Genomic DNA, 23568 nt, shown 5'->3' with positions numbered 1-23568 from the left:
AAGGCAGCTTATGTTTCTAAAGGTAGTTCAAAATGGGGTGCGATACGTAAGACCACCGGGGACGTATCTTACTCCCATCTTCTGTAAGATATCCCCAAACTTGCATATAGAGAGGAAAAAAAGGTTTTCTGTACTTGGTGTTTTGCAGCCATTTAGCATGTGAATCTGTGTTTTTCATCGGTGGGTCATAGAAGCATCAAATATGCTGCCACCAGTATCCACATAATGCTTTCATTTCTCCTTTAACACAGCAACTATAATAAAATACTACAGGTATTGAGGAGGAATTTTACTTGATGAAATAATTGCTAAATTAGTGGGGCTTTGTTTCAGTCCTTCCACCCTGAAGGATTGGAAGGATGCTTTAATGCTTTAAGGACCTCTCAGGGTTTCATGAGCAGCTGAAAACAAAGGGGAGGGGATATTCCAATGGTAGTTCAGAACATTTAATGGAACTGTACTTCTAGATACTTAACTCGTTTATGTCATCTTAAGCTGAGGATCAGATGCGTGATTCAGAGGTCAGAAAAAAGCTTTTCTCTGATGTCACAGAGTTTTTGCCCTCATTTCAACTGTGAATCACCTGCTACAATTGTCAGAGATGTTGTGCCTGACGAGGAGACTGTTGACATACCATGTGATCTCCTGTTCTCTGTCGGAGGCATGCCACAGTTGATTTGGGAGAAATACTTTAATTCAAGTTACTGATCAGTAACTTGAATAGAATTACTGATAGAAATTGATAATTTTGTTATACAGAGGATCAGATTAAATGATCCATTGATCAAACCTTCATGAACTATATAGCAGTATTGCCATATTCCCTAGATTGGTATTTTCTGAGGAAGTTGTTGGGGCTAAGCCTCAGGGATATGCTTTCTCATTTTTTTCCCTCTGTCCTAACATGAACTGAAATTTAGATTAAGATTCTTCAGTAATGCATGCAGGTTTTTTTTTTTCAAATTATGACTTTAGGAGGAAAAATACATTACCATCTGAAAGCCCAGAGGTAAAATCATAATTTACTTAATTAGGAAAGGTGTATGTTCACCATGAATATTTGTATTTTGTTCTTTTCTGTTTAATTCTTGCTTCACACTAAAATGTTTATTTACCTCTGAAGACTAGTGATGGTAAAGTGATGCTTGTATCTGAACTCAAATCTGTGATTTCATTCTTTAATAAAAGAACTTCAGACTGAATAGACTGCATGGTAATAGGTAAATAACTTTGGTTTGGGCAAGTTTTTTGTTTTGGGTTTTTTTTGTACAGATTACTTGTAAACACATAGGGGAACAAACACAGTCCTGAGGTATTATGTCGGTTTTGAATTGCAATTGCATTTCTTTTAAAGAAAAAGGAAGTCCATAATACAGTATTAATCTAATCTAGGAGATTCCACTTTATTCTTCCTTAGAGCAAAAATGGAGAGGACTGTGATGAAAAGGGGGACTCTAAGGAAGACTTAACAGACTTATAAAGGTTTTGTTTTTTTTTAATGTCGAATTCTTGATGTAAGCAAGATTGTTTGATGAAGAATTATCTTCTCTTATTTTGTACTTTTATACCTCTACTGACACAGAAGTTTGAATTATTATGTGACAGTTTTGAAAATTGAATTTTAAGTTCAATTTGTAGTGTACTACTGTTACGTTGTAACGTTTTGTTTAGGTGGCTGAGATGGAATTAGTATTTTGCAGTTGCTGTTCAAGAATTGGAACAATATTTACAGTATTTTAGAACTATATTCTGAGGAATGTATATTACAGCAAACCCTGTATGTGGCAAGAAGCTCTTTAGTGAATTTATTTCAGGTAAAAAAAGTAATTGTAAGCATTTTAAAGACTGACAATTATTTCAGAAATTTTTCAGAAAATTAGATTGTGTCATACTTAAATGAATAAGCAAGTTGTTATTAACAGAAGGGGGCAAAAAAGAGGAAGAAAAGGAAGAAGATAAGTCACAGCCTAAGTCTATAAGGGAAAGGCGGCGACCAAGAGAAAAACGACGATCTACAGGAGTTTCTTTTTGGACTCAAGATGTAAGTGAACGACTGCTACTGCTGATTTATAGCCTTAGCATGTAGCAATATGGGATGTGTATAGTGTATTCTTAAAATAGAGAATAGTTTAGAGTAATACAGTATATAACTAACTGTTCTGGAAAAACTGATGCTTGTTCAAGTTACATATTCTCTGTTTTGAAGCTTTCAGGAGCAAAATCAAAATGAAGTCTAAGTTATGTTGATAATGCTAAAAAGAATTCTAGAATACTGTAATAACCATAACTTAATAGGAATTAATCATAATCTAAGGAAAAAATTACTAATTGAACAATTCTTTTCTATTGCAAGCATACCAAAGCTATAAGAATGAGACTCATTATCTGGCACGTTACAAGCAGCCATGTACTTACAACTGAAAGAACTGCTGTCAGATTAGAAGGGTTATAGTTGATGTTTCAGCCGATTCCCTTTCCCTTTTCTTTGTAATGGGATCAATAAGTAATTTTGTAAAAGCAAGATTTTCATGTGCCAAATGCGAAGTTCTGTTTCCTCTCTTTCTGGTACTGAAAACATGTACTTGTTTGAGAATTTTCATCATGTATCCTATATATTCTCTATACATTTTAGTTAGGTATAATTCTACTGCTCTTAGCTTTCATATTAAAAATCTAGAATGCCTTAAAAATCTCAGTAAGCTTTCAACAGTTTAATTATTTTTCCTCTCCCCGCTCTTTCACTAGAGTGATGAAAATGAACAGGAACACCAGTCCGATTCAGAAGAAGGAACAAATAAGAAAGAAACTCAGGTAATTTTAAAAAGATAATTAGCTTATTAACTTTCTCACAGATACATTTTGATCATAAAATTTCTGTTGCAGTTGGATTCAGTTAAAAGAGTATATATGGTAGAGTTCTTACAAATGCTTTCTGATTCATAATTTGTGGCTATGGTTCAGTACCATTTCCTTTGCAGGCTTTAATAACAATTTTTAACATATTAACAATGGCTAAACCTGATGTTTTTCTCTTCCATTCTGATTATGTAGAATTAGCATCCAGAAAATGTAAGTGAAATTTCTGACACGTAGGTCAGGGACATGTTGCAGCAAATTCCTGGAGGGAGCTTTCAGTTTCTACATTGCAAAAATCTTTGTTCCATCTGCTCTGTTATTTTCAGATAAGTGACGTCCAGTGACATATGCACACTAATTAGAACATTTTAAAATTAAACCCAGTGCTGTCAATAATGTAATTAACAAATAATATGAGAAGTTGATATAAGGAAGCATAGAAAGTTGAAGAGCACAATGTGCCTCATTTCTCCACTGAAGAAAATGGATTTCTGAGCATCCTAATTCGGTATTATTAGTCTTGTTAAAAAGTCAGTGGAAAACAGTATAATAGGCTTGATTTGATGGAAAAATCCTTATAAACTGAATGTTGTGTGACAATGGGATAAAGAGGGGTTAAAAGGGAAGTAGTAACTTAAGCTGCACTATAAAATGGTATAGCAGAATGTATTTATTTTGACCTAAACCCTGGAGTAACACACTACAGAAACAGGTTCATTACCGAGGAATGAAACTCAATTGATGTTTCTCTCCTTTTTGTAAAAGCTTCCATTACGCATTCTTTAAATACTTTACTAAAGAGATTAATTCTGTGCCATTTTGTTTTGCTGTATTTTTTATTTCTGTGTCGCGTTAACATAAATGCATAGCCCTGTTTCCTTTCCTCCCACTGTATTGTTAACAGTGTTATTTTTATTTTTTAAATACCTAAAGAAGTTGCACTTCCCTTTTTGCTAAATCTACTTTCACTTTGATACAAATCTTGCATGCTTTATTGTAGAAATTCATCATTATTTGTTCATAAATCCTTTTCAGTTCTAGGAAGAGAAAAGGAAAGAGATGAATAAACTAGAATTACAATGAAAGACATTCAGAAAATAGTTATGCTTTTTCAATTCTGCTGTTTATTTGTTGTACTGCTATTCAGAAGACAGAAACTTTGGAAATACTGAAATTCTCTGTTACTCCCTTATGTGGTGCTGCTGCTGGTTTTTTTGCGTGGTGAAACTACAAGCGAGAGGTAGAAGATGATAACTATAACCTTCCAAAGGCTTCGGTGGTAACTCAAGAATTTAAACGAGAGAGAGGAGGTCAAGAACAAGCCTTGCACATGGATGCATGCTACAAAGAAAATCAAAGGACCTTAGACAAATAATTTCTAGCCTGAAATATTTGAGGACCCAGAAAAAATATGTTCTTATTCATCTCAGATAAATAATTAAATGGACTGAAATTTTATTTTAGCCAGATATCAGATATGTGACTTGTGAAAGGTGAAAACTAGCAATATTAGGATAATAAATGTCATTAGGTCTTCTAATTCTGTGGGAGTAAACATGAGAAACTGGCATTAATAGTGTCGATTAAATGCTGTACTCAAATTTTGTTTCTCAGTTTCACTGCTGTGGCAGTTTTACAGAAACATTCATTTATAACAGTACAGAAAATTCCACCTGACTTTGATATTTTATTTCCATTACCAGTAACTGTCCCAACCTCACTGAAATGTGATGTGCCTCTCTAGGAGTTTAGTGTACATTTTCAAATACAGTTTCTTTTAGGGGCACCCTTATGGTCTGTATAGACTGGTGGCATAGGGTTAGAAGTAAGTATTATTTCAGGTTGTGTAGATAAGGATACATATGTTTTAATTTTTCATTACTGCTTGTGTGCTGCCATTGTAACTGTGGCTGCTCAGTTCTGCGACTGAACGAAGAACATTCGCCTGGAGTGATTTGGATGCACGGGGATATCTGGGTTGGCATCATTTCTTCTCAAGCGTTATGCAAAGTTTGTAGACTTACACCTTTTCACAGTTTGTTTGGTCAAATGTCAAAAACTGTGACTGAGCTGAACTGACAGAAATTGAGGGGGAAAATAAAGAAAGAAAACAGCTAAGGCTGGGCTAAAAAAAAAAACCCAAACCCAAACGTGGTTTGTGAAAAGTGAGAGGAGCAAGAAGAGGCATGTGCTTGAGAAATGTGCTGCTCCTTTAGTGGGGTGTGGAGGCTGGATGGTGCTTGACCAGCAAGAGCAGGGCTTCACGGCTCTCGAGGGACGGAAAACGCTGGTGTACACTTTTTTGGAGATCACGGAGTCCTTGTCCGGCTTCTCAGGTTCCCAGCCTCAGCCAGGAGGACGGGAATGGGCTGCGCCTGTGCTTTCCTGCCTCTAGTAATTAGTGCTCTCTTACTTCACCAGTTCATTTGTTGTACCCCTGTGTAGCTGGAAAATTTTGTTTCTAAGATGGTCTGTGTCTGACTTAATAACCTGCCTTTCCGTTTGGGAAGCTGTAGTGCAGCAGGGGAATGGAGATCTGGGAGGTTTTCACGTTCCCACGGCAGCATGGGGAGTCCACTAGAAGCAAAGAAAAACAGCCTTTAGAAAGCGTATTTGTTAAGAAATAATGTAGGAATGGTTTACTTCCTTGTGGTGGCTGTCCTAGATTGTAGGTAAAGGTTAAAAGGACCAGCTTAGCATCTTTCTGTATATGGCATTCCTTCAAGGTAAAAAGAGAAAACCTAAAGTCTTTATGGACAAAACTTCCTCTGTTTTGTTGAGATGAGAAGGAAGCAGTGGAAAAGGGATTTTCTTAGGTTGTTGATTACATGGTGGAATTCTGTAATCTCACACTGATCTTACTCAAGTATACAATAACGTAAGATAAGACTAATACTTAGGTGGAAGTTAATCTTGTTGTGGCCAGTAGCTTAAAAACTATCCATGTATAGGTGTGTGCCACCTAACTGTGACATTTTCTACAGAATCTCTTAAGTTCTTAGTGTTATTCATGCTCTTGACAGAAAATAACAATGTTTTAGTAGGAGTGGTTAGGCTACAGCACGTACTTTTGATATCCTATGCGTAATAAATGCACTTCAAGGCGTCAAAGGGGAAACTGAGTGTATTGTGGAGAATGTGGCTCTTTTCCTCTATGCACGTTGAAAAAATACAGTTTCCTTCTAAAAAAGGAAACCAAACCACACCACCCCCTAAAACACCCACCTATGGGGAAGGCTTCAGCCACTGCTAGGTGAATAACCTTGGAGGATGTCCAGGTGGTGATGCATCAGTAGAGTTTCCTGACTGAAATTTCTTCACTCAAGATTGTTATTATAATTGAAATAAATGATGAATCTGTATTGACTGCCCAGAGGGGAAAAAGGTTTGTATGACTGATGTAATGCTTAGAGGGCACTCCCTCACTCTTAAGTCATCACTTCTAATTAAATTTTGCTTCTCAAGTAAAGTGAGTGAACTTTGTGCCTGTGGATTCACGTGGAATTAATGAATGAATGAAAGTAATATAAAACATGAAATTATGTCATTTAAATTAAGTCTAATAAGTGCTTCCTTATGTTGTTGGTATAGTAGCTTGTTTCCCATCAAGCTATGTTGAAATTATGATCTTGTGGCTTAGTTTATATTATTATCTTGAGCTGAAGTCATTATTATGTTGACTTTTCAAAACATTGCTAATGTTAGAGAAGAAGAAGAAGAAGGAATAGAGAATTGAGGGAACACAGTTCTGATGCCTTTGATAACAGGCAGGCAAATTGCAGAATGCACCGACTGCTGAAATGACTCCAATGTTTAGGACAGTCCAGACTTAGAGTGTAGTGTTAATGTCCTTCTAAATCATATTTTGGCAAGTACATTCTAGCACATACTTCTTTTCGGTTCCAGACATAACAGAATTGAAGCTTGACAATATTCAGATAATACATGCTGTTGGATAACATGTGCATTTAACATAACTAACTGTTTAGCTATACTTATTCACAGATTGTTATATATTTTACTTAATTAAATTATTGACTTGATCTGTTCTTTTTCTCTCTTTTTACCCCTTCCCACCTCAGAGTGATAGCCTTTCAAGGTATGTGCAGTTTAAACAAATTAATTTAAAATCGTTACACTTTTGGTTCACATATTCTCATTTTAAGTTCTTTATGTAAAAATTCACCTTAACCCCAGCAGTCAGCTGGGTTGAGCTTTAAAAGGCATTAATGATATTTAACATTTGTATGAAATACAATTGTTAAGCTACAGTACTGAATGTTTTTCTCCACGTGTGGGTGGGATACTCCATTCTGGGGAATATATTGGACTCTGTATGTGTAGTGCACTGAAGGCAGGCTGGGCATTTTGTAGAACACAGTGGATACAGTACCATTCCCTACAAATTTTTCAGTATGAAGTCAGCTTTTACAAAAAAGACAAGAGGTTCTTGTTGTCCCTCTTTTAGAATACCCTTCTGAAAATTTTCTAAGGAATCTCAAGAAAAGTACTAGAGCCTCTGAAAATCAGATTTCCTTAAGATTTGTTAAAAAGGAAATTCAGAAATATCAAGAATTTTTAAAAAATTTCTTTTTTTTTTTTTTAGACCTTTAGAATTAATTATTGGATTTTATTCTGTCCCGTCTGTGCTGAAGATCTGTTAAATAGAACTACTAACTACGGCACATGATCAGAGAAGAGTGAACTGTGAAATTATTCTGAACTTTATTAATACTGTAATTTAGTGATTAATAGGATAAAGACTTTGCTGAAGATTTGTTTCATAAACTGCTTCTGTTATTTCGAAATACTAGAATTCACAACAATAGTTTTGAAATCTCCTTGGTTTCTCTAATAAAACTTGGAGAATTCATCTAGACTGATATGTTAGAGATTACTTTTTTAAAACCCTTCAACTAAAGTAATACATTTTTTAAAAATAGGTCTTTTTTATAAAGAAAGAAGAATTAAAGTATCTAAGCTAACATAAAGTCCTTTAAGACATGTAAATATTTGCTTGAATTAAATATTTTAATTTAATTTAAAAGATTCCTGCACACACAAGGTAGGCACTTACTTGGCAGACTGAGCAATTTGAAAACATTTTCACACAGAATTTTCAAGTACTGAGGGAATGTAAAAATTAAATTTGCATCAAATTAGAAGACAGTGGTTTAACTAAAATACATGATTGCATTTGGTTCTTTTCAGCCCGGTAATGGCAAGCTCACAATGTTTGATACAGTGAATGGTCTCACTTTAAACACTAAGGCAAAGAAAAATAAGAACTTTTCTTTTACAGGTATGATACGGGATCCCTCAGCATGTCTTCAGGTGATCGTTATGATTCAGCACAGGGGCGATCGGGGTCACAGAGTTACCTTGAAGATCGGAAACCATACTGCAGTAGACTAGAAAAAGAAGATAGCACTGATTTTAAGAAGGTATCTGATTCAGTAATTTTGGTGCAAAAATAGAATTTTATTACTGTTTTTCATAAATTGTCTGGAAATAATCTCACACTGCATAACAAATGCAGTTTAAAGCAACTCAGCTGAATGGAGGAGCAGAGCAACCACTACAGTGGGGGAAAATGCACATTACAAAACAGCTTCTGGCTTTTGCACTTTTCTCTTCGAGGCAAGGAAGAAATTCAGAGGAGCCAAGATCCATTTTTTATGACAAATACTATCATACTATTTTTTTGGTTGATTGTATCATTGAAACTGCTTTATACATATGTGAAGCCTTTTATTTTATGTGTTTGCTAGCTCACATATATATACTGTAAATTGTTTAGATCTTGCTTTAAAATAGAGGAGTGTGTCAGAAAGTTTACTGTGGTGTCTAATCTGTGAAGTCTGAAGCAAAAAAAGTGGCAAGTATTTTTGTAATATGTGTAAGGTAAGTTATGTGCTCCCTATGCAAAGTTGCTTGTTTCTAGGAATACTTGGTAACAGTTCTTTAAAGTGCTTGCTAATTCTAAAGACCTTTAAAATCTATAACCGATTTTTACTTCTTAGACTATCAGTGGGTATTTGTTCATTTTACATGCAGCTTAATCATGGTTTTTGAATTTTTCAGCTAACCGCACTGAATTATTACTCAGTATTTTTTAAATTAATATCTTCTCTCAGCTTTATGAACAGATTCTAGCTGAAAATGAAAAACTGAAAGCACAGTTACATGATACCAACATGGAACTTACAGATCTTAAGCTACAGTTGGAGAAGACCACTCAGGTTTGTATAAAACAAAAAAACATGTACTTCGTTGACAAACTAGAAGCACCCCAGGCTATGGGCTGCTCTTTACTAGGCATCGGCTCTGTTTCTTATCCAAAGATGGGAGTGAAGAAGAGTACCTCTCTGTTTCTAAAGAGAAAACAGCGCAGGATTCTGGTCTTCAGCTGTGAACAAAATGCGTGAGACTGCCTCCTGCCTATTTAAGTAGTAGTGGTTCTTGCCAGCATGTATCTGGAACTTCTTTGCAGGGTAGAGATAAACGCTTTCTGCACTGTTAAGTTTATATTCAAACTGTTGGTCGGGATTGATTGATGAATTCATAAACCTGCTGACAGATTGGCATAACCTGCCAGTTCTTCCTGGCTGGTTAGATAGCTTTATCTTAGAACTGAAGAGCAAATAGTGCATTCCAGTTACAGATAACTGCTGTCAGATAACAGTGCTGCATACAGTAATGTCAAATATGTACACAAAAGTTAAATTAGTCATAAATTGCTGTAGAAAGAGTTTTCTATTCTTGGATCATATTTGCCACAATTTACCTGTGCTTGCGTCTTCCATGCGTACCCCGTAAGCATTAGTGATGTACATTAAAAAGATGTTTGTTTTGTAATGCTTTTAGGTAGAAATACTATATTACTCCTATTTGCCAAAAGCTATGTAGTGATCAAATTACTTAGGGATGGTCACAGAGGAAGTGCATGATAAATCCAGTTCATTCTTCTTCATTCTTTATTTCAGTGTTACTTCCCTGAAATGCTTTTGAAGACATACTTCGGACAGAATAATAAAATGTCCAATCAAATTGTTTTTTCTCAGTTTTATGTTGTTTAAGAACAAGTATCAATGTCTTTATTAATTTTGTGTTTCAGAGACAAGAAAGATTTGCTGACAGATCACTCTTGGAAATGGAGAAAAGGGTGAGTTTCTGCCAAAGATCTCTTAAGTACTCCAATTCAGGCTTTGTTTTAGTTTGTTTTGCAACCCCTAGCCTGGATATATTTTAGTGGGAACAGAAGCCTTTCTTATAACTTGCATTTTTTAGAAGATTTGGGGGTTTTAGGTTTCAAAGTGGCAATGAATGTGAGATGCTGTGAGATGGAATTACTCTTAAGAATTGCCTTCAGGTTGCCTGTTAGTTTGTGATAACCAGGTTCTAAACCCCACTGCCCTCCAGAGATCTGCCGCTTGATCCATCGCATCCAAAACAATGTTGGCACTCCAGAGGGTTAAGCAGATTCAGAGTGCCTCATCTTCTAATGCATTTCCAAGATTCAGAGACTTTAATTTCCTCAGAGCTTTCCAGAGGCATGCATGTTGTTTTACCAGTTATTGTTGGTAATGAAGTAGCTGTTTCTCCCTCACAGACGTGAGACCTTAAACCTGCCAATGATATAAAATTAATCATAATCTGTCTCTTTCCCTGTACTGTAACTTTTTCCAGAGGGAATATGATACTGAGGTGGGAGGAAGAATGAATAAGCAGTGTGGGAAGAGAGGCATCAGGGTCAGAGACAACCCTAAATTGAATAGGAAAGGAGTCATATAATAAATCCATATGTGAGATAGACTACAGGAATTATTTCAGAAGTTGGACACATGATAATTCTGGGCTGTAGTTTCATGCTAGTTTAAAATCCATCCCTAGAAAAGTTTAGTTCCACAGCAACGTAAAGCAAACTATGTCGGTTTTGTTGTGGTCCTGGCTTCCTGCATGACCCTGGCCACATGTTCCTTTCTCCTCCCCTGATCCTGGAGTGACACATTAGACACTTAAATGGGAAGAAAACTAAATGGACTTTGACAGTAGTAAGTTATACATTTATTTGTCTCTGGCAAACTTCACATTCACTAGCCTTCTATGTTTACTTTCCAGTATTTGAGGTTTAGAACACAATTTTTAGTTCTACAAACCTGTCTGGTGTATAAACAAACACTTGGTAGATTTTATAGGGCACGTGGAGCTATAGAAATTCTCTCAGGCACTTCCTGAAGTTCCATTATCTTTATCTTAATAATCTCTCCAGATAATTGCAGCAGCCTTTTAGCACCTATTTCTCCTTGATTTTTTTGGCATCCTGCTGTAGACGGTGATTTCATCAGTAAAAAAGTTTCATCAGCAGCTTTAATTGGTTTCATGCTTGCTGTCATGGCCACACAAGTGGACATTTAATTATTTCATAGATTAGCTGCGTCCATTACTATATAGGTTCCATACTGCAGAGCATTCAGTACTGCATAGCTAAACATTATTTCAGTTTTAAATTGCTGCTTTGCGTTTTCCCAAAATAGGCCATTGCATTAAAACATTTGGCTATATTAGAAATTCTTGCACCTTTTTTTTTAAAGACATTTAGTCCAACAGCAAAATGTCTTTCAGAAATGTTATTCTTCCTAAATGTATTGGTATTAAAGCTAGCAGGTAAAAAAATAAAGTTAGTGATAATGCTGTATGGCTGAAACGTGATTTACGTAAGATTTAGGAGATGTTCCTTGTATTTTATAATTTTAAACTTCTCAGACAAGAATTTAAAACAGGAATTTCTTTGTGATAGTATTTCCCTTGTTAAAATCTGGAGTTACTTTTGCTTTGAAAGTGACTGAAGCAGTCTCTCAGCTGCTAGTCATCAACAACTGGTCTCTAGAAATAAGCTTACCAAATTCAGAATTTAAGAATAATTTTAAAGACATCTTTTTAATGTGTAATGTAACAACATAAATGTAAAACATAGAAAAAAATTGTAGAGCTTTTCTAACTATACTTTTCCAAGTATATAACTTCACTAAAACAAAATACAAACCTGAAGATGTCTATATAAATTACACAGAAAAAAGGGGAGGGAAAAAGTAAAGTGGTGAGAATAAATTGGAAGAAATAAAAGGCTGGCAGAGAAAAACGTGAAGGCATCTTTGAACTATGACATTTTCAAGCTCAAACATATCTTTTCAGTAAAGAAGATGGGAACATTTATTAAACCTAGAATTGCACGGTAATCAAATTTAGAAAATACTGGCTTTGAATTTTATTTGAACTCAGCCTTCAGAAGTGGGTTTCCATGATGTGATTTGTGATTGTTGATATTGTTCATTTGACAACTGTTTACCAGAAAGGGGCTATTTCCATGGAGATGGGGAGGAGAAATTGGATCACAGATGCAAGGCCCTCACAATAAATAGGCAAAAATAAGGGTTTCATTAATGACCTGTCACTCTGAAAAGTAAGGTAAAAGTCCTTTGCAGAATTTCATATGATGTGATAATAAAACTCAAACTGCCCGGTTTCATTCTGGATTAGAATTCAGAATTGTAGGTACCTTTAACCAGTTTCCCCCAAATTTAGAATTCATGAGCTGGGAATTTGGGTTGTGGAGAGGTATTTTTTTTGCCATTACTGAATATACAAATATATGTAGGTATATACATCTGGTTTTACTTCTTAAGAATTTTATAACTCTGGGTTCAATTTTTCACCTATGTATACCCCCATACCTCAATCTCACTGCACCAAGCCTGTGGTTCCTAGTTGCTTTGATAAATACAAATGAGCTATTGTATTTTATAAGCTGAGAGACTAGCATGTATTTTTTTCATTTTGAGGGTTACAAAAGTTCCTCGGCGTACCTTATAGAGTTGTTGAAGCGTATCATAAAATTTTAGACTGCATAAATTTCAAACCCTTTCTTTGAGTCCAGGGACTAATCAAATAATACTGGCAACTCTTCCCAGTGAAACTGCAATGTATTATTTTGTTGGCATTCCTCAAGCCACTTCCTAAAAGAGTAAGCAGTTCAGGAAAAAGAGAAGCATAGCTTCATCTAATCAAAACAATATGTTTTTTAAAAAATCTTATATCTAGGCCAGTCCATTTAAATGTTTCTGTTATATAATGTGAAGTATACAAAGTTAATGAAATACAGGTTTTATTTAATTGGCTTTTATTGCTAATAGTTGTTCTTAGACAAGTTCAACATGCTAGTTAAGCAAATGCATCGAAAGGACTAACAAATTCTAACCATCTGAAATTTTGAGATCTATTTGATCATTCATCCCTTGGTAATTGCAGGAATTGTCAAATACTGCTTAATATAAGAACACTGGTAATATACGTTATTCTTCAAAGCTAGTAGGTAACTGATACAATTCTAAGTAATGTAAGATGGTGTGGGTTTTTTGTTAGTCACTTGCTACTGCAGTTAACTTGCTGGTACTTACTATGCCCATTACTATCAGTCAGTATCATTATGGGAAAGGTCTTAACTCGAAGGAGTTAAGTACATTAAGTACTAACAACTGCAGTAATCTATTACTTTGATAAACCTTTAAAGTTGTTTGCTAAAATGGGAAAATGTTGGGGTATAACTGCACTATGATTAAACTAAATTCAAATGATTTATATCTGAAAGGTGACCGGCAAGAGTCAGTATCTACTGGGCGGTATGATCTAACCAAAGTTTTACACACCTCAGTCAATGCTGCTTGCTGTTTGCGTAACACCGTTGTATGCAGATGCATATGTCCACTTTGCAATAATCTCTTGCTTTTGCCTTTCACACTTTGGAAGAATCTGAATGTAGAGTACTGATAACTGCAGCTGCTTTTAAATGAGGCACACTGCATTGTCTGACACAGGAGAGCAAGCAATCAAGCTATAAACCCCTGAAGTCTGTTGCATCAGCTATTCATATGTCAGATGTGTTGAAAATTAGGTTTAAACGAAAGAACATCATGTAGAAATATGGTAGAGTGTCTGCACTGCAGACTGCAGCATAGTATAGAAAACCCTCAGCTAACTTTCAATAAGCTAGCTTGGGTACTGTAGTCAGTGTAATCAAAACAACCTGAAGTTCTCTGCAAAGGATAATTTCTCCTGCTTCTCAGGTAAAAAGGAAAAAAGGAAAAAAAACTATACTAGAAACGCAGAAAATATTCAGGAAACATTTACTCAAGAAGCAGGTGGTCTTACGTAGCTAGATTTCTTTGGTACTCAGCTGAAGTCCTTTAATGTAAATTTGGGTGTATCTACACTACGTTGCAGTTTATAGTGTGGACAGATCCCACTGAGCTGAGACAGATGTTTCAGCTACGTTTGCTTGTCTATGAAAGCTTATGCTTTTGTGCTTGTTTCTTTTAATGCTCTTGTTTGTTTCTGATCATTTTCTGCATTTCTTGTATATTAAGCTATTACAGAAGCCTAGCTCATGAAAAATAAATCCAAGCAAATGGTACTTAACAGCCTGTCTAAATTTGTGTGAAGGAAGGGGTGACAAAATTTCTATATATCACTGCCATCACAAGTTTCCTATCCACACTATGCTTTTGGTTGTATGATCTTTGAAACTTGAAGTGTTTCACTGTTACCACAGTATTTACAAGCAGTCATTTTTTTAAAATGGTATTGTTCAATGTTAACACACATCTTTTGATTTAGGAAAGAAGAGCTCTAGAAAGAAGGATATCTGAAATGGAAGAGGAACTGAAAGTAAGTAAACTATTACACGTTAAACTATTAATAACAAAGTGTATGACTATGTCAGTGCAACATGTAGTCTCGCAGTATTACTGGTCTCTGTAATTTCTTTAGAAAATAACTAAGTTACAGCTGCATTTCAAAATCACTCATGTCATGGAGCTTGTAGTGAAGCTGTTACAGCGGCATAAGCAGTCATACATGTATGACTTCTAAAAAGGTGCTGAGGCTTAGGCTTCTGTAGCATACTGGCTAACAAGAAACATCAGAGATGGTTGGAGTGAAACATATCTTGATCTAATCAAGATGGAATCACAATCTATGATTTTGATGCGATACCCTATATTTTATTAACTTAAAAATAATGGTAGCATATAATTCCATAGGTATTTAAGCATTAAATGTTGCTTCAACTGTTACCTCATGCTTTCTGAATTATGTATTAGACAGCATGTTACCAATATTGAAAGAAAAACTTTGATTTTTATAGAGTGGATAATAATCAGGTTTTAGTTAACAAAAAGCAGTAGATAGATTTCAGACATTGACAAATAAGTAACATTTACCACATGCGCAGATTTCCGGTTTTTTTCAACTATGTATAAACTGAATCCCAGAAGAAAAATACTTTTTAAATACATTTCTGGCTTTTTAGCCAGTCATGGTATGACTTTTCTCATTTCCTGGTTTATCAATGTTACATCCTCTGATATGATTAAGAAGGGTGAGGAATTTGGCAGGTTTGTTTTGTATTATATGTCCTTGGATATAATATTGGACAGGGTGAACCAAACTGATAGAATTAATAAGAAGGGTGAGGAATTTGGCAAGTTTGTTTTCTATGATGTCCTTGGATGTAATATTGGACAGGGCAAACGAAACTGATAGAATTAAAGTATGCCTAGAAAACTAGTGGAACATGATGAAATAGAAAACATTTTTGCACTCCAAAATTTTAAAGTACCACCACTGTTTTGACATTTGATATTTGTCATTGGTTAATAAAAACTTTCCTTTCAAGCTCATTTTTGAGCTCCCTCTGGTGCTTGGAAATGGCATTAACTTCCAAATACTTTCCATTAAAATACATGCACGAAGTTTTGTTGAAATAATTGAAGCTGACAGGCAGATGTAGGCAGAAGGCAACCACGATGCCGCCAGCTCCCTTGGATTCGGACCAAGATAGTTTGCTGTAAGGGAGGACACAATGTCTGTGGTTCCTTGAGGGGTCTTTAGAAGTGAAATATGTAGAAAGCAAACTATGGTATAGGAAAATAATTCTGTCTAAGAGTGGAAGACAGGATGTGAGCTTCTATCATCAACCTGTAAATTCCTGTCAGGGAAGGTTGGGTTTCCAAGAAAAACAGAGAATGCAAATGTAATGCCTTTTTTCAAAAGCTTACTTTCAATAAGCAGTATGTGAAGGTTTTAAATGAAAGATTAAATAATCTTCCTATCATTTGTTACACTGCCGTGTAAAAGTATATGTTAAATGTGTCATTATTTACAGACTTTTGAATAGGAGATTTAGTTTGTGCAATTAGGATGTTAAGTAAAGAATTCCAGGAATAGCTCTCATTGTTAATGTATCCTGAACTGTTTTGGAAAGCTGTGACTAATCACTGCTGGTTCTTAGATTGCTTTTCAAGAATGTGCCACTCTTTGATACTTTCCTTTCACAGCGACTTATCTACTTTAAACAGGACTGTCTCTTCTAAGTTTTCTTTCAATTTTGCTCATCTCTAGTTCTTATCAACATAATATACATGTGGTTTTTTTTCTCCTTTTCACTCCTATTTCTTTGATTCCTGCAGAACCTGCAACAAATAAAGCAGATTCAATCTTTGAGACACATAAATGAGCGACTGGTGACTGAGAATAGGGCCTTGACCCGAGTGGTTGCCAAGCTGTCAGGGTCCTGTAGGCAACTGCGCTCTGTGGACTTGTAATTTCTTCCTTCTCCTTTGTGTAGCCAGGCAGGTGTTGACGTTCAGTTTGTGCTTGGGTAGAAGTTTACTATTAACACTTGTGTGTCAGAAACTGACTTACCGCTGCTCGGTTATGGAAGTGTGGCTAAAGCATGGTGTCCGGTGTACCAACCAGAGGTGTCACAGATGTGTCGGTATGGTATGGTATTGTCCTTACTAGCACTCAAGTTTGTCCTTGCTTACTTGAAGATAAATTGGCAGTGATCCAGGAGACCTTTGACGTGTTAAAACCTGGGCAACAATTGAAAGGATTTGAGTTCGCGTTAGGATACACTGGAGTCACTCCCTTGTTTTGATGTTTGACTAAATGCTCAAATAGATTTGCCTCCAGTTTTCTAACAAATTGAAATTAGGAATTGAGCTTTCTTACGGCCGTATAATTGAAGTGCATAGAATTGATACAAATCTAGTCTCAACTAAAGAATGTTTGAGAACTGATTTCAGTACTGTGCATTCCTGAACAGTTGCATTAGCAACTTTATTTCTTACATTTGTGTGTTTTAGTATTTAGAGGGGACCAAAGTCTTTTCTTTCAGAAATCTGTTGGAATTTCAAGTCGATTAGTATTTTCACGTATTAACTTCCCATGCATGTGGTTTTGGCCAACCCTTATTTTTATCTACACAGCTTAAAATACCCAGTTTTAGCACTAAGTTACGGATTTTGATTTATATTGCTACATATGCAGGCATTCCAGTCGTGGACCAGAATCCTATAATGCATGGGCTGTGCAAACACAGACACAAAAACCCCTGCCTAGTGTGTCAGATTGGGTCATGCTTACTCGGCCATCTGGTTCAGTCCCTTTCTGTTAAAGGTATGGGCTGTTTTGAGTTTCATCTTGGAAAAAAAATGCCAGTTTGTTGTCCTTGGTGTTATTGCAGGGCTGTTTCAGAAACCCACTGAAGGTTCAAAACTTCTGTGATGAACAAAATGTGGTTTCATGCCACACCACATCTATATGCCTTTCTTCCTCTTACATAACAACTGCATAGGATGGAGGTTTCAGTGAGCTTTTAAGATGTGTAGGTTGAAAAAAAAAAAAAAAATTCCTTCTGCACAGTGACTCTTGCTAAACTGCTTTCCCTCGCCTACTCCCCTTCCCACTTTAGAAGCAAGGCGATGAGTGTACATTTTTTCATCCTGCTCAGAGTCCAATCTCAGGTTTTCCCCACTAAGAGGCACGGAATAAAGAGGAAGGTTTATCCTTTGGCTTCCTGTCTTCCTGGAGCTGGCCTAACAATAGGACATGGGTAGAGAGGTTGTTCCTGGTCCAGGCCCTGCATTCCTCAATGTTCCCTTGTCTTAACCCTTGCTGAGTGAGTCAAGTCAGCTCACTGACCTGGCTGAAAGCAAATCCCTTTATTCCTTATATTACTTGATCCATCTCACCCCAGCGTTGTTGAATCACTGAACTAACACGCAGACGGCAGCAGGCGCGTACTGCTGCATGAGGAGGGAGAGCTGTCCCTTTAGGGCAGCCCGTTTCACATCAGCTTCAGCTAGCAATGTGGTTTTTCAATGCAGCTGAGCTAATCTAATGACTGCCATCCACAGCCACACATCCATACCATCTTTTTTTGCTAGCACTGGCATTCCTTTAACCATGGTAAGCCAGTTCAGGGTGTTAACCCACAGAAAACTATTCAGTATTCCTTTTTGTAGGAGGAGTTTTCAATGGCAGATCATTGTAGAGCTTGAGGAGCCTGGCTAGCAAAATAAAAGCAATAAAAACACAGCAGGGAAGCTTGACATTGTGATGGTAGCTTAACCATAGCCTGATTCATCTGAACAGGTACCTTAACTGTTCATGAGCTTTTTGTAATCTTAATTTACAAAGCTGTTTCGTATCTAAAAACTGCTAAATCCTCCAGCAAACACAGACATTATTATTACTGTACAGATCTGAGTTGGCTTCACATATGTCAGGTGATTACTGAATAATTATTTGCTCAGTGACAGCACTGCAAAGTTACTAGCTAGTCATATAATACAGATAGGCAAAATAGTGCATTTGTAACCTTACTCAGGAATCTCATCACAGGAAGATACTTTGCTATTTTAGTGAGAAGCAAGTTGGAATTCAAAGTTTTAAGTACAGTATGTAACTGTAATTTTACTGAATTCACTGCAAAGCGTTTTTTCCCTGCCTCTGCACATTAAAGGTGTGTGGTGTCACCTCATGAGAAGTTTGAGTACCATAGGAATGCACTGCTCCGAGAAAATTGTATAAATGTCTTTGGCTAGGTTTAAAGTATGTGGGGATTAGTAGAGATGAGAAGCACAAGTATTTTAGGTTACTTGAGCTTATCCTTCCTGATCAATCTCCTATTACTCATAACTGCTTTTGTCTCCCACCAGTCTTCCCCTATTCTTTAGCAGACTCACAATAAAAGAGAAAATATTTCCTTAATACCTATGCTACTTATTAGTTTAATCAGGATTAAAATCTATCTACAAAGATTTGCAGACATATAATGGTAATGATTATGTTAAAGCTCTAAATTTGAACAGCAGCTTTTTTGTTAAAACAGTTCACCAGAAAATACACCACTCTGTGGGTCTGCCTGTATGTAATTAAGCGTGATGGGCTCCATCTCCCTAGGCAGTAAGCTGAAAGAGGACTGTGACGTTGCTGGAGCCGCTTCGAGGTTTCATTGGGTAGCATATGTGACAACACTTGTCGAGATACCCGTTTAACAGAACAAACCCAGACTCCCTTGCTTCCTTGCACAGCTAGATGAAGGCTGTTGTGGTTTCACCCAGGATCTTCGGTATGAAGTCCGTAACCAAATGAAAAGGAGGAAGGAAAGGTTTTAGTTGCTTTGCCTGAACAAATGGCTGTTTCGTTGTTTGCAGATACATGTCATAGAACAACCCCAGGTTTATCCTAGGATACAGGTGCACACACAAATGCACGGTACACGTGCCTGTTATCTGGATATGACCCCTAGCACGTCTGTCTCAGACAACAGCAGCTTATTTTACAGCCTAGAAAACTTAATACAGGTAATACTTGAAAATTGCCAAATGATTACTTGTGTTGCCCAATTTCAAACACCTTGACACGGTTTTTGAAAGTAATCAGCATTTTACAGCACTTCTTGTTCAGAGCACAGCTCTCACTTGACTACAATGGAAGCTTCCCTCTGACTCTGTGAAGAGCTCAGTTTAGGTGGCTTGCCCTAAGCTCCACCATGGAGCAGAGCTGGAATCCAGGTTAGCAGAATGATTTTTACTTACTCTAATTGTAGAGATCACCTTTTTTCCTCTTACGATCTCCTGGCGTCTTCCTTTCACATACTTTGGTATTTGCAGGTAAATGAACTAGAGATCCTATAACCTCAGTCATCCTCAGTGCACCATCGTGTTTCGCTCTGTGAGAGTGTCTGGTGTTTGGTGAACTGAGTGTGGACAGGAATCCTTCAGAGGAGATGTGTAAATGAAGCCTCTGGTGTAATGCACAGTTCATTAACCCTGCATTTTTAAACTCCTCAGTTCTTTCTGTTCCCTAATAATGTTCTAAATATAATCGGGTTGAAAGTGTGATTTTGCTTGAATAAAATGAAAACAAAACTAGCGGCAAGGAAATTTCATCATGAAAAATTGTGTAGCAGTTGTTACATAGGTCGCTAGCTGGACTTAGACCGCTTGCATGCACTTGCACTGGAGGTTACTGAATAACCGCTGTGCAGGAATAGGCTGTTGCCTCCTGTGTAAACCTGCTGCTGGAAACCATACACGTAATTTAGCCACGAGTATTATAGTTGGTTTGCTATCAGTGTGTGAATGTAGATACGGAGAACTGCCGAGATTACTTCTGGTTTCTCTGACAAGTTAAATTCTCCCAGGAGGAACCTCTGTGCACTGACTTGTCCTCCTTTCCTGTCTGATCCTGTCCAACTCTCACCTCACTTGGCTTCTGCCTTCCAGCTTTTGTGCTTGCGTGTCACCCGTCTCCTGTGGCAACCTTAACTTGCCAACTCCTAACTTGTGTGCCTGAGTATGCAGCCTGGTGTTTCAGTGATCGCTTTCGATGATCTGATCTTGTGTGAACTCTGCTATTCAGGGATGTGATCGCAAATTATAGGATGTGTGCTTCAACATGAGTTTGGAAGTGGTTGGAAGATTAATGCTATGAGCTAACGAGCTGAATCACACTGTATCTGATCAGATTGAAATCATCCAAGAGCACAGTGGTAGATATGCTTAGCTACAGCATGTTTTTCTGAAAGTGTGCAAGAGCAGTATGGGCAAGCCTCTTTAAATTGTTGGTAATTAACATTTTTTTGTTTTGCACTGAAATTTGAAGCATTTAATTACTTTCCTCATGCTACTATAAATGCTTTTGTTAGAGGCTTGTCATCTGCACCACTAAGTTTTAGTGCGTCTAGTCCAAGCAAGTAAAAACTCCTAATCTATAACTCTTAACTGTATCATGCTAAAAGGTGAGATTTTTCTGAACTGCTGATATGAAGGGGGAGAACTGCAAAGATGCTTAAGCTGAATAAAGATTTTTCTCCCCAGTGCTTGTTTAGTCTTGCTGCTTTTACTTGGGGTGTAATAGCAAATAACCATCATGTTTCATTTTTCATAGATGCTACCAGACCTGAAGGCAGACAACCAGAGGCTAAAAGATGAAAATGGGGCCTTGATCAGAGTTATAAGCAAACTTTCCAAATAAAGGGTTTACTACAGCAGCAAATAACGGTATTGCACATCACTAGTAACTCCAGTGGACCATAGTATGGCAGTCGCTGGAAGTGTGGGAAGATCCCTTGGAGACTGTCATTTTCAGATATCCTGCCAAACGCCCTCTTACCTGTGTGTTTTTTTGTATCAAGATCATTGTTTCTGTTAAAATGCAGCTGCTGAGAAGATAAAATGACTGAGAAATCTTGTTTACAGCTACAGCATAATAAGGAAAGTGTTCAAGGCCAGATACGCCTCAGATATTTAACCAGTAAGCCTTAGTTGTACATAAACACTTTTACATCAACAAAAGCTTTCAGCTCTCACAGAAGACAGTTACTCGATGATGTTTTTGTTGTGCCACAATTCCCAGTTTTTTCTATACTCAGTTTTTCTTTAAATCTTAAGTTTGGAATTTTTTTTTTCCCTTCTAATTATTCATGTACCAGATTTTCTTGTACAGTGTTTTCACAGCTTTACCATTTGCAGAGACCACACACCCTTTTAAATTACATATTTGTGTAGCTACCTAGAATTGTATTGTCCAACCACCTGGAACAGAGATGTTTGGTGGAACATTTGCTTTCACTGTTTGTGCAATATGCATTTATTTCCTATACAAAATGCTTTAAAAGTCAGTTGAAACTAGAAATATTTTAAGAGTCCTGTTTTCTGCCTTTATTGGTCACTTTAAAAAAAAAAAAAAAAAGAAGTTTGTAGTGAAAGATGTTAGATCCTGTAATCGTCACATTCATTTGAGCAGGTACTGAGTGATGCTGTATATATAAATGTGTACTGGTTTGATTTTTCAGACCACCACGTGGCATGCTTGAATATATTTCCCTATTGCAAATGTCTGTTAATGCAAATTAGGCTACTCCAGAATAGTGTGTTTAACAAAGTTCATTAATTTTTATGGTATAAAGAATTTAGACATTGTACATTGTATGGAGCCCTATCTTTACAAAAGGTCTAAACTATATAAAATACTTTATTATCTTTTCCTCCCATTTTTTTTCATTTGATAGTGTTCACCATAATAAAAAGTTGCATAAATATAACTGCTTCACTACATTTCACATACCTGTATTTATCTGAGTGCTGTCCAAAACTGTTGTGCTAGCCAAAGTAATGTACTAAATCATTTGAAAAACATAACCCATTACACTCACATTAATGTTTATATGCACTGTTGTTGCCATGTGAGAAGGCATCCAATTTGATAACACCATCATGTCAGACCATTTTATACATTTCAGTGGCCTTTAAAAACAAAAAAAGTACTTAAGTGAAGATCGCTTTTGTTAGAAACAGCTTTTATATTTTCACTAAACCATTCAAAATACGACATTCTATTGGCACATAGTTTATTGCCTAAAACCACTGAACGGATCAGCCATTAAAACAAATTGTACATTGTAAAGCTTGTAGTAGCTATTGTATTATTGATATATTGTATACTATATTAAATGTGAATTTGTACCCCTTCATTTAAAAAGGTCATTGTGTTCTACTGCCTACTTGGGGGGTGGGGGTTAGTTTTACGGGGGTGGGGTATGTTTTGGTAAGGAAGACATGATGTCCTCTCTCTGTTGATTGGTTTTTTGAAGATGTAAGGTTATGCTCTTACTACCACGCTCAGGATTCTTGATTTTAAAGGTACACGGATAGTATGAGATATCTTATTGTAATTGATCTGTATGAGAGGTGGGTCTGAACCATAGGGACTTCCATTGTCTTACGCTAACATAAAATACAGAATTGAATGGCTGCAACGCATTGAGTTCTGTTACAAGACAGTTAGGCATATTCTGGATTATATTTGGTAAAGTTTGGGTGCCTGTGAATGAATAAATACATGTTTCTAATATTTTAGTGTTTTATATTTAGGTTATTTATTCTTTATATCTAAAAAATGAATGGCTACTGTGCTATATTGATTTTATTGGTAGTACTGAGCAGACCTTGTATCTGCATGAAACTAGTTGCAAAACCCACTATTTTGGAAAAAAAAATTGTATTTTGACATATACAAATAAAATGAATACAAACTATTTTACATGTGTGAAAGTTTTACTGAGAAGACGTTGAAATTTGTTATGAATTTAAACCATGTTATAAGTTTGCTATTTAAATTCTTTGGTGGGCATTTTTCATTCATGGCGTTAGTTGGATGCAAGGTTCGAGTACCTTTAAAAGACTGTAATCAAATTGTGATTATTTGCACATCATTGTACATGCACATCTGTAAATGCAACAGTAAAAATGCCATATTTATGCAATCTGTAACAACTTGGACAAATGTTTATACATTTTACAT

General features: G+C 36.3%; 1 protein-coding gene across 5 annotated transcripts in view; it reads left to right on the top strand.

The window, feature by feature from the left end:
* The window catches only part of PPP1R12A (protein phosphatase 1, regulatory subunit 12A), a 75906-nt gene extending 52607 nt beyond the window's left edge, over positions 1-23299 (top strand). For 2 of the 5 annotated variants that reach the window (XM_010561827.1, XM_010561824.1), the window contains 9 exons: positions 1923-2041; positions 2746-2811; positions 6939-6955; positions 8159-8300; positions 8994-9098; positions 9974-10021; positions 13505-13535; positions 14530-14580; positions 21154-23299. In XM_010561827.1, coding sequence (XP_010560129.1) covers positions 1923-2041; positions 2746-2811; positions 6939-6955; positions 8159-8300; positions 8994-9098; positions 9974-10021; positions 13505-13535; positions 14530-14561 — 560 coding nt within the window. In that variant the 3' untranslated portion in view covers positions 14562-14580; positions 21154-23299. The remainder of the gene's footprint in view (positions 1-1922; positions 2042-2745; positions 2812-6938; positions 6956-8158; positions 8301-8993; positions 9099-9973; positions 10022-13504; positions 13536-14529; positions 14581-21153) is intronic. The other 3 variants (XM_010561826.1, XM_010561822.1, XM_010561825.1) reach the window with 2 other exon arrangements.
* Positions 23300-23568: the final 269 nt, after the last annotated feature.

The sequence above is a fragment of the Haliaeetus leucocephalus genome, unplaced genomic scaffold, assembly GCF_000737465.1.
Source record: "Haliaeetus leucocephalus isolate CR32 unplaced genomic scaffold, Haliaeetus_leucocephalus-4.0 Scaffold151, whole genome shotgun sequence".
Taxonomy (NCBI): domain Eukaryota; kingdom Metazoa; phylum Chordata; class Aves; order Accipitriformes; family Accipitridae; genus Haliaeetus; species Haliaeetus leucocephalus.
Note: the sequence above shows the minus strand (reverse complement) of the source record. Positions and strands in the feature narration are given on the sequence as shown.